Source organism: Anas acuta, chromosome 5 (assembly GCF_963932015.1).
Source record: "Anas acuta chromosome 5, bAnaAcu1.1, whole genome shotgun sequence".
NCBI classification, from domain to species: Eukaryota; Metazoa; Chordata; class Aves; order Anseriformes; family Anatidae; genus Anas; species Anas acuta.
This window is the reverse complement of record NC_088983.1, coordinates 57775499-57787614: the sequence shown is the minus strand read 5'-3', so window position 1 is coordinate 57787614 and position 12116 is coordinate 57775499. Positions and strand designations below refer to the sequence as shown.

Below are 12116 nucleotides of genomic sequence, written 5' to 3'. Positions count from 1 at the left end.
AGACAGCTTGACAAAAGAGCAAACAATTTATCTTCATGATTCATTACTTCAGTCCATCTCCTCTTCCTTTTTCTTCCCCCAAATAAGATCTTCAGGCTTTTTAACAACTTTAGCCTTCTCCTACCTGATCTGATTATCCACAGATTCCAGCCTCCACTCCAGGATGATTCTTAATCCAAGGGAAGTGTTCCACATTTAAAGAAAAAATAAGTTTCATTTTCCTCCTCGTTTCTTCTTATGCCTTAACTGTTGTATATTTTTTCTAATATCACTCAGTGACCAACCAGATTTTAGAAACCGTATCCATTTCTTCTTCTTTTCCTCCATACAATCTGCCACAATCAAAAATGGTTATGCAAGTATCAGTCCGAGCTTCCCACATATTAACTGCTTCTATGTTTTACAAATGTAATTCATCTTCTCCATACTTTCCGGGCAGAGATAACCACTGTTGTATGCAACATCCAGCACATCAGCCCTCCAAGTTCACTTGGGACAAAAGAATCATCAGAATAGAAATATTTCAGATAATAGTATTGCTGCTGTGGCTGTTACTGGGAGAAAATACTTGCTGTGAATCAAGGTTTTTGTAGCAAGTCATCATCAAAAGAACAAAAAAGATTAAGAAAGCTTTTCATAAGATTTTAATTATTCATCACCTAATGACTTATTTTGAAAGAAAACACCCACAAACATCCCAACTTACTTTATTTTAAAAATAAACAGAATTTTTAAAAGCTGCTATTAAACATACACAGCAATACGTAGCAGTTATGTAGACTACAGAACTGGCATTCACTAATAGCAGCGCAAAGAAAGGATGGTACTATCAATGCATGCTGCCAATTCTTGAAAATTACCGGAGTCCTCAACAGTACAACAAAAAAAATAATAATCATGGAATAAATTATACCGTCCCAATCTCATCAATTTGCTTTTTTTTTTTTTCCCCCTCAAGGCTAACGCACATTTTCTGCTTAAAATATGCTTAATGTATTTTAAACTTCCTCGACCCTCTCTGATTAAGCCAAGATTTTCACTATACCGTTTTCTTTCACATTTAAATTACATAGGTTGACAACCTCAATTTCTGACTAAGGTGTTGAATGGTTCTATTATTCACTGGAAAATCTTAATCTTCTGTTAAGTTGGGCATGAATTTCAACTGAGATCCATCTAAAACAATGTGAAGAGATTTGCTTTTCCTCCTCTGTACTTAGTTGTTTGCTGCCAGAAACCCCAACTTTTGCATACTTATTTTTTATATTTAACTGCAGCACTAAGAGGATTGCCATTGTAATTTTCACTATACTTTTATAGCCATAAACTTCAAATTCCATGGAAACAGTAACATTTAATTCAATGCTACTTGTAAAGCCCTGTGATTGCAAAGCTGGTCTCACATTGAAGAGTATTTCTCATTATAAATTACCTTTTACTCTACAGTAAGTTATTAAAATGTAAAGGTTGCATCGTGTATGACTAAAATCCTTTTCTTACACAATTGCTTTTAACCATACTACAGAATCACGATACTACCATTCTGACCTTATACTCTCGGTGGCATTAACTACAGGAAGTGGGTCTTCACTTTGTTCGAGGTTATACTCCATGAATCTGCTACTTTACTAAACACTCTGGTTCCTTCTGGAAAATCAAATAATTGCAGATTCTTGTTTAGAAAACTTACTCATGACAAGAAAAATAACCTATTGCATTGTCAACAGAAACAGACATTTCTGTAGCAGCAGTAAAGAGCCTCAGAAAACCCTAAATAACAAACTCTTGATTCTTTTGCCATCAGCCCCATTCCTCAGCCTCTCGAATGAATCTAACCCCACTACTAGACTGAGATGAGTTCAACAAAAGAGCAAGTCATTACCTCACATAATGTTCCTATTAAATATTTACATTTCTAGTCTTTTTCAGCTCTTGAACAAAGTTAATACTAGAAATAATAGGTAAAAGTTACAGGTTACAGCGAGAAAAAAAGAAAATCAACTCTGGTTGTAGTAACAGAAACAAAGATGAATTTGGCTAACAAAAGTATAAAAAACAAGGACAGGAACCAGAAGCTAGAGTATTCATAAAGTAGATCTTCAGAAAGCTTTTCCTTCCCTGTTTTTCTGCTCCTATAGCTCCTTATTTTCCTATGAAGAGCCAGCCAAGAGCCTCTCAAGCCAGTTAAAAGGCTTTTGGGAACTATACTACAACAACAACAAAAAAAAAAAGCAAAAAATATTAAAGAAAGGAAAAAAATGAAACATTTTAATACTCACAGGAGTATGAGGGTAAAAATACAAAGGGAATTTTAAAAGCTCCTTATATATTTCTGACCCCTGTACTCACAATGTACACGGTTAAATGTCACATTAAACAGCATTCAGTTCTGGTAAGTGAGTATAATTATTACTAATCTAGTCATGCAATAATGTCAGTTACATGAAAGATCTGAAAACTAGTTTAGGCAAATGCTACCTTCATGTGAAGCAAAAGGATAATCTTCTATTGCATTATAAAAAATAGAGTTGCATAAACCACTGAAAAAACGAGCATAAACTTTTCCAGCTGACACACACTGTAGTGGACAGAGGAAAACCCACAGGATGCTATTTGCTGGCTGAGTAACATCTGGCAGAAGGGCAGGGACAGGCAGTTCGAGGCAGCAGTCTTCAGCTGGGAACAGTGACTTGCAAGATGAATACCTTTCTGCAGTCTAAGAAAGTCAGCAACTGATAGCCAAAACTAAGAACGGCTGAGCACAAAGCAGTTTTTGTTGTTCTCCCTCCCTGAGATGACTGCCAATAAAGCAGTATTCCAAAACAAAGCATACCACTAATTTTTAAATGCATTTGGATTGCCTGGCCTGAAAGAAGCCTGATTTAAATATAATGCTGATCACCTAGATTCCAAAATAATTGAAGTTCCTAAAGCATTTCAGCTTCAGAACTCACTGTGGAAACTGAGGCTCAACCACCACATTTTTTTTTTTAATTTATATATTAGTGGACATAAATATCTAAACAAAAACTTTTGAAGTGCAATGCCAGTGTTACAGTTATTTCATCTTTCCCTATCTCTAGTAGAAATACACCAACCCTACTGCCTCAACCTTTAAAATCAGAAGCCATGAAGTATGCTATGATTATTGCTGAAGGTATGTACACTCCTTTATTTCATCAATATCACAGCAGCTTAAATAAAAACTCAATCTTACTTCAAAATTGCACGGCTATGGTGACCAAACATTTCCAAACCCAATCCAAATAGCCACATAAAATCTAGCGTGGATTGGATTTACTCACAATGGAAGTTGCCTTCAGGTCATCATATCTGGACTGATCACTGATTTGGTGTTAATTGAATTTCTAATTCGAGTTTGGTTGAGTTTAGCAAATACCTCCATTTGCAGTAAAGAAACAATTTTGACAGTGTGTCCTCGTAACTACTAAAACTAGATTTTTTCCAGATGATTCAAGAAAATCACATGACAATAGGATCCTCTGGCCACTCAACATAACTTATTATTGTTCTTTTTACCATTTGTATTTAATAAGCACTTAATACAGATGGTCTCAGTCTTGACACACCACCACCATTTTGGGAAAGGACAGTCAGAGATATAGTTGAAAAGGTAAAATCACCATCTAGAATGGAACAGCAGTTGTAAAGGAATAATCCAACGTTTGCATTACTTAAGTTTAAATACCAAGATTTACCAAAGATATACTGAGAGAAGCCTACCAAACCTGTATTTTGCATTGCTTTTCTGTAGCAGTAGGAACTATTACTGGATTGCTGACAAGGTAGGTACCTCTTAAAACAAGAGCTCTTGTTCAGCCTCTCCTTAAAACGCATACCTAGTTAATATTTAATGTTTCATTTTATGTCAAAAAAAAAAGTAGCTAAGATGCTGCTCAGAAAAGTTGTTCATCTTTACCTTCCTTGACCATGGACATTCTTAGGTCATAAATCCAACCAATGCAGACTGTATTTTCTGGCTAAAGATAATTTATTGGGATTAACAACAAAGGGTGTTCTGTTTTTTTAATACCCAACTATTGATTTTTCAGCTTTGAAACGTTGCTTTAACGTATTGAAAAGTAAATGACTGAGATGAGTTATCTAAATGACTAGCAAGACTATAGCAAGAAAGCATGCCCTGGACTTCCTTACTACAATAATGCCAACTATCCACAAAAAGTCGCATAAAAGGTAGAATGAATAGAACTCACTTCTTCATCAAATCAGCTAAATGAGTTCATGACTGCTGGCCATTTGAGATTTATGCAAGGTGAGAAAGCAGACACGATCAACCAAGGCAAGAAGTCAAAACATGGAAGGGTGGGGAAGGTATTAAAACATCCAGGTCTTCTAGTGCACTTAGCACATTCTACCTGCATGTAGAACAGAACAGTTCAATTCAAATGGACCTTCAAAGACCACCTTGTCCAACTGGCTGACCACTTCAGGGCTTACCACAAGGTCAAGCATTTTACTGAGGGCATGATCCAAGAGCCTCGTGAACACTGGCAAGTCTGGAGCATCAACCACCTTGCAAGGAGTCCTGTCCCAGTGTTTGACCACCCTCACGGTAAAGGCATTGCTCCTCTTGCCCAGTCTGGCCCACCCGTGGCACAGTTTTGTGCCTCTCCCATGTCTCCTGTCATCGATTAGCAGGGGAAGAGAGCAGCATCTCCTTTTCCATTTCTCTTCCTCAGGAAGTTGCAGAGAGCAATAAGAGGAGCCTCTCAGCCTCTTCTCCAGAGGAGATAAACCAAGTATCTTCAGCCTCTCCCTACTATAAGTACTTTCCAACCTTTCTACCAGCTTTGTTGCCCTCCCCTGGATGCTCTCAAGGTCCTTAACATCAATTTTATATTGTGCAGCCCAGACCTACACACCGTATTTAAGGTGAGACCACAGAGATGCTAAATATAGTGGGAGTATCACTTGTTGAGTGGCTGGCTAGGCTGTGTTTAATGTACCCCAGAGTGCAGTTTGCCCTCTTGACTGCTTTTCTGACTTTAAAGTGTTTAAAGCTGAAGGAAAAAGTGAATGTGCTGCTTTTACAAGTTTCCGTAATAGTTACATTACATATGTGAAACTTAAAGCAAAGGCGCACATAGATTATTTAAATAAATCTTTAAAAAAAAAAAAAATCAAAACCGTAAGTCCTATATCATACTATAAACATTTATTTTTGTTTCTGGTCAATAAAGATCACAAATTCATAAGGTGCATGTTAGGTATTATCTACATTATTTCAATAGCAATCTGGGAAATATCAGACCATTAAAAAAAAAGTACTAATCACTTTTTCAGCTTCAACACAAATATGGTCAATTTCATTTAATAGCAATAAGAGATCCTTAAATAAACGCTGTTATTGCAAGGTGATGGATTCTACTATTAACATTTATTGTCTTACAAACTCATGTTCTGGGATTATAGCTTCTTTAAATAATTGACCCAGTACTTAAAATTTCAAAAGTAGGCACTTAAATACTTTGATTTGAAAATGCTGAACATCTCGAGGTGCTCTTGACTGTGGATGCTCATGTTTCAGAGTAATCAGAACATTTACTGATGTGAAAAACGTTACGCCAGACTTTTTAGCTCCCTTCTTTGTGCTTTAAGCCATATCTTTTTCTACATTATTTCTGATTTCTCACTTAGGAAATGAGACAAGGAGTACACATCGTAATACAACACCACTTCAGTGCGTCTTCATAATTGCTCATAGAATACTTGCAAATATTAAGTAAAAAAAACATCTTGATGGAATTTAATATTTGCTCTTAAGATTTTGTTTTTAATCAGAATTGTAATTTTATAGTTCCTCAGGACACTGAGCATTTATAAACATGGAACACCTATGAAAGCCCTTTTAAGTAGTGATTTCTGGAACACTGAGATCCCGTTTTATAAATAAATAAGCTATTAAACAATTTTTCAAGTCTCATCTTGAAAACACACCCACTTATATTTTAATAAGATCATAAATAGTAAATCAGATGTAAAGAACAGCTCAAAATAAAACTTCCCAGAGAGCCAAAAAGACATTCCTTTGCATCAAACTTTGTGGCATACCTTTCTGTTTGTACTGACAAATTACAAAATCTATTTTCTATAACATAGCTGAACTAGATAAGCACAAGGATCTGTGAAGTACCTCTAACAAGCACGTTGCTAATTCAAACAAAGAATGACAAACCTGCAAAGGCTATTAAGAAAACAGTAAACACACCGTGTAATTTTCATTATGAAAAGTATTGTTTTGAGACTTCTAAAAAAGATGAAAACATTTTGAGGTTTGTAAGATTCAGATTCTCAGCTTAAACTCAGCATGAGTTCCTCAGTAGGCACGTCATTTTCAGAATAGTACTGAATTTAGTTTGCGACAAACTTTAAGACAATAACTATGCAGGTAGGTTTTCAACTTATATATATATGACATCCTCTGCATTTCTTGTGATTGCAAAATTTAGATGTGTACATAGATCTGATATAATACAATAGATTTATATCTTTCCAGAGATAGCTGTCTTTCCTCTACACAAACTCAATGAAACAATCTCTTCTTGAAATTATTTTGTTTCATTAAATTAAATTTCTATTAACATCCTTTTTTATTGTTGCTGACAGTCGTTCTCACCTATGCTTAATGCTCTTTGTTTTAAAATTTTCTACTCCTTCAAACAGATTAAGGGATCATCTTAACACTTTGTATTTACATACACACACCACCCCTTCTGATAAACAGATAATCTTTGTAACACTGTGTTAAATGGCACATTTTATTTCCTTTCCATATTAAAAATAAGAGCTTCCTGCATTCTCCCTGCTCAAATTACATGGATTTTCTTTAAGATTAGGGCATACGTTGGAACAGCAGCATATAATTTTCCTGCACAATAATTTTTTTTCCAGTTGAAAGGTATCCTATAATATCATCAGCATCAACAGGAACAGACACCTGATTTTCAGCTAGACAAAGCTTATGTGTTCGGTGACTTTATTCCCTGTGAAAAGCAGCTTTCAGATACCAAGCAGCAACATGAAAATTTGAAAACAATCTAGCAACTCATTCTTTGACCACAAAACGCTAGGCCAAAATAAGAGGGAAAAAAACATTATCAGTAATAAGATAGTGTAATTTCTGATTTTTGTTAATCTAACTTTACCCTCTGCAAATTTCATGCACACTCGGAAACTGAACATAGGCATTGCCCTTCCTAAAGGCTGTATGGATCCCCTAAAATGGTAAGTAAATGCATTCACTCAAGTAGAGTGCATATGCATGGTTTCATTTGTTATGGGTTATTAACCAATTCCATCAACTCATTAGAATTGATAAAAATAAGTTGTATTTCCAAAAGTAACCATTTTAAAGAGAATTTGTCCTTACAAAGCTGAAATTCAAACATTTTTACTTGCTTACTACTTTGTACATTAAGGTCACTCCAGAGATGTAAGTGCAAACCTAGTTACCTTTTGGATGACATATGGCAAGATCTCCAACTCTTTGTAGCTTTGGAAAGTTACATCTGCCTGTTCATTCAAGATGCTAAGCATATTTTCTGTGTTGACAAACACAGAAAATAGCAGATGGCAAAAAGCAAATGCTCCATGTGAAGCAGTGGGGATCATCTGAAGAAAGATTAGGCTCCAACATTTGCCATTTTATTTTTAAACATAATTCTACAGTTAAAATAAAATTCCACCATTTATTATGCTTGATGCTACTGAACATCTGTGACCAGAATATTCCCCACAACAGAACGAATGTTACATTAACTGCAATTAGTATGGGAGACGTTATGAATTTTTTATGAACTTCATGAACTTTTGGATTTTAACATAATTAGCACAGTACAATTAAGTTAACTTCTGCTGCTACACATAAGCCAGAAAGCTTTCTGGACTCACCAGATAACTTATCACAAAATCTTTAAGCAAACCGTACGTGGCAGCACTCATCACTCACCACGGCTTTCTAAGCTGGAATTACTCTGCCAAGCCTACCTGCTCTGCTCTCACCACCATACATGAAAATGTCTGGAGCACCTGCACATAGACCTATTCTCTGCCCCCACCAGTACTACTACCTCCAGTAGCAGCTTTAGAAAACAGTAAGCGACCATTTCATGAGTCAGAGGCATGCAGCCGCTAAGAGCTCCAAGTACAAGCTCTGCTAGGGGAGCAGGGAGATTACTTTAGATGAACAGGACGCCACAGGTAAGTTGAGAGGTCCAGTACTACACTAACAACAAACAGGGGATGCACAGGGAATAATGTCAGGATAGGACAAACGTACCGTAACACTTCCCTTATATATTGCACCAATATTCAGAAGTCCACAGCTCATGGCTTTCTAGATCAGAGCCAGTATTGTTGTGCTAACATACCACAGCACTTTTCTTCCAGGAACTAACTTTTTTAACCATGAAACCCTCTGGACTCAACAATCTCTGTGGCAATGGCTTTCACACTATAACTACATATTGTAATCTCCCGTTGATCCTATAGTCAATGAGTTTATTAGGTACATAAAAACAATTCTTTTATTACCACTGCTCAGACTGTATGTTTACAGACAAAAGACTGTGGTAGATGCATCTGTAAACAGAACAAGTCGAGTCTGTAGTAGCTCTACTAAAAATAATAGGTTGAACAGAGACAGGATGTATGCTAACAATAACTGACAAGCAACAGATCTGCCTTGAAAAAAACACGTACAAGTCAGGAGCAGGCTTTTAGTCAGAAAAACAGATCCATCACTGACAGTGAAAAAATTTTGAGCCAAGCAATGTAAGAGAAAAAAGATCTTTTCTTTAACATTCCCCAACAACTTTTCAAAGAGCACTGGCCATTTAGTTTGGAAATTCACAGATTTTAAAGAAAAGCTTGTAGATTGAAATAATATTTCAATCTTCTAGAAATACAGGCAGTTGCAAACAGTGTCGTAAACACTCTGAACTATGAGTTCTCACTTCATAGGCTTCCACTAACTACATAATAGTATGGCGATGTAACACTGAGGGTCAATTTCATGTGAGGAAAGACACAGTTTCAGTTCTGTTCTACTTGGTGACAAACAACTCTGAGCAACACTTCATGTACAATTTTAATATCATTATTACATACTTTCACAGTTAAAGAAATACATTAATTCCATTACAATATTCGGCTGAAGTTAACCACCTATCTGAACAGAAAACATATTTTATGTTGTGGTTCCCACTATTGCTTTCATCAAGGACAAAGACTAATACTAAGATCTTCTTCACATTTTACCAGTAACTCCATAAAACAAAAAACATTAGGAGGTCTGAAAAAACAACTTAGTTCTACTTGTGGCTGAAATAGAAGCTTGACTTCCAATGCACTCTACTACATTGATTTTTCTAACATTTCATAGCAAGTACCTCTATCTGCCTGCACATGTTTTGTGAAATTTATAAACCTAGGACTCTAAGTACACAGATCTAAGTTTCAGACAAGGTTCCTAAAGAAGTAAGTTAGTATGAGCCATTGAGAAGGAGTAGATGTACAGCAAGATTATTCAAGCAATTCATCTAAGAATAACAGTATCAAAACGTGTTCATTTGGAACACGTTTCCCATCAGTGAAATTACCTTTAAATACAGTTTTCGCAGGGGCTAAATAAAAATAAACAAAAAGCATGAATTTATTTAAGCTTTGCCAATTCAGGGGAGACTGCGTTCTGTTATTCCCTTTAACTCACTTAAAAAGCCCAGCTTCCTACCACACTCACTCTGACACATCAAACCAAGCATGATTAGGCATGCATATGTGCTCTAAAGCCTTGACAGTACTAACAGTCTAGTTAGCAGCAACCTAAAAGAATATAAGAAAAGTGAGTTCTGCTCACCTTCTTTCTTCTCTACTAGGTTGCCAATTTTCATTAAGCTTAGGAATTTAATTATCTCAGGACTTCTGTTTGTCTATCAAGTTTGGTTAAAAAATTGTCAACAGTATCAAAAATGCATGCCTAATCTTGCTCTTAAAAGCAGATTCAATCATCTCTGGAGCAAAAAGCTCATGAAAGACAGAAAAAGTTCATTCAAGAAAGAGTAAAACAGAGGAACCAAGAATAATATGAAGTAATTTTGTAGAGCTCTTAGATTCCTGTACACGAAAACCAAGAAGCCAGCAAAAATGAGAAGAATTCACAGTCTTAATGCATGACCAAAGCCATGACTATAAAAAATGCACTAGAAGCATTCAAAGAAAACCTAAATTGATATTCACATATTTTCCTCACATATATTTTCTATCCCATTACTTAAGACTATCAGAAAAAAATGGTTTTGTTCTTTGAACCTGGCTTTTACATATTCAAGGATTTAATTTGGGCCACTGTAACTACAGGTGTGACAGTCGTACCTGTAGTACCATAAGTACCTATTAGCACATTTCATGACTATGTGCTACAACTACTTTTCTTTTTTTGACTTGTACATCCAATTACATAGCACTAGATGAATGAGTATTTGACATAGTTCATTCATGACTGTTTAGGAAGGCTGAAAGACACATCAGAGTTTTGGAAACCGAATAACTCAAGCTCTATTTGTGACATAAATTCTGGATATTTATTAAACCATCCTCAGTGAACCAATATTATAAACTCACTCCAATTAACCACGTTTACACACCAAAGCTAAAAACAAAGCCTACAGTTATTATTTTATGGTTTTTGAAAGTTATTTTTGCACATCTCAAATAATAAAAGCATACTTACTAACAAAGCAAGTCTTTGGTACTTCCGTTTTAGTTCTCCTGGACTGTCTGATGGCTTTGCACCCAGGATTTTGTACCAGTCCTTTTGTGTTATCCTTTCCAAGGCCATACTTACGGCTTTCAAACTATTTTTTTTTAGTGCTGTGTAAAAATAAACAAATAAAATTACAATTTGAAGAAGAAAATTAGAAAAACAAGAACAAGAAAACGTTAACAGGCTAGATGACCATGAAACAGGTTACAGCTCTCAAGCACATCGATCTGAAAGTCTCCCATGTAAACGCCAGCTCCTTCACATGGCCCATTCCATCCCATAGGGTACACGTCATATGGAAAGGGATTTAAATTACACCTTTCTGGCCTAGTTCTAAGTATATTATGTTTTTAGGAGTTGTTCAGACTCTTTTAGAATTGATTGAACTGCAAGATTAGAGTTTAATCTCGCAGTTTAACTGTCCTAACTGCTTTGAACCTACCCGTGTTTTAGGTAACGTACACTTCTTATTTTTAAGCAATGCTGTAGTTTGTATGTTGAAGAGGAAAGTACAGCAGAGCGAGCCGCTTGTCAATCCCTGATGAGATGCGTGCAAGATCACAACATCTGCCTCACATCCTGCACAGTGCGACCCCTCCTTCACCCTGCCTCTTCAGAAGACAACTTCCTTAGTAACAAAGTACCACATATATATATATATATATATATATAAAATAACAAACAAAAAGCCCACAACGCTTTTAGGAACGCGGGGCTGGGGCTGGCCCCCAGCAGGCGGCCGAGCCCTACCGGAGCCTCCCCCCCCCCCTCACCGCCGCCGCCTCAGCTCGGCGCGGCCGTTGGGCACCAACGGCCGGCGGCGCGCGCCCCCCTCCCCTCCGCGCCCACCTGCCCCGCGCCTCACGGCGCCTCACGGCCCCTCCGCGCCCGCTGCCGGTGCCCGGCCGGTGCCCGGCACCCCTCTCCCCGTCGGGAAACAGCTCCCGAGCGCGGCGGCGGCGGCTTGGCGGGGCTCGCCTCGCCTTGTTTCCACACGGACAGCGGCGGCGAAGGCACCGGCAGGAAGCGGAGCGCGGGCCGGGCCCGACGCGGTCTCCATGGCGACGCGCTGTAAGTAACGGCCCCGCCCCTCCCGCCCCTCACCGCCTCACGGGGCGGCCTTCGGGGAAGCGCAGCCCGCCCGGTGCGTTTCATGTGCAGAGCGCGCCTTTCTGACGAAAATTTTCCTCACAGTGTTAGAAATAAAGCGATCTTTTGTGCTTTTGCCCCCCCTCGATGTTATAATTTGAGGTGTTTTGAGGGTTGGTCTTCGCTGGGCACCCTGTCTGGCCTTAATGGCTTGTGAAGCTCT

The 12116-nt window shown here is 37.6% G+C and overlaps 1 protein-coding gene across 2 annotated transcripts in view; it reads right to left on the bottom strand.

Annotated features, from left to right (window-relative positions):
* DNAJC24 (DnaJ heat shock protein family (Hsp40) member C24) overlaps positions 1 to 11812 on the bottom strand; it is a 34070-nt gene extending 22258 nt beyond the window's left edge. The window contains exons 1-2 of one of the 2 annotated variants that reach the window (XM_068685057.1): positions 11654 to 11812; positions 10772 to 10911 (exon numbers count right to left, since the gene is read on the bottom strand). In XM_068685057.1, coding sequence (XP_068541158.1) covers positions 10772 to 10879 — 108 coding nt within the window. In that variant the 5' untranslated portion in view covers positions 10880 to 10911; positions 11654 to 11812. Of the gene's footprint in view, positions 1 to 10771; positions 10912 to 11246; positions 11384 to 11653 lie in introns of those variants that run through there. The other variant, XM_068685058.1, reaches the window with a different exon arrangement.
* Positions 11813 to 12116: the final 304 nt, after the last annotated feature.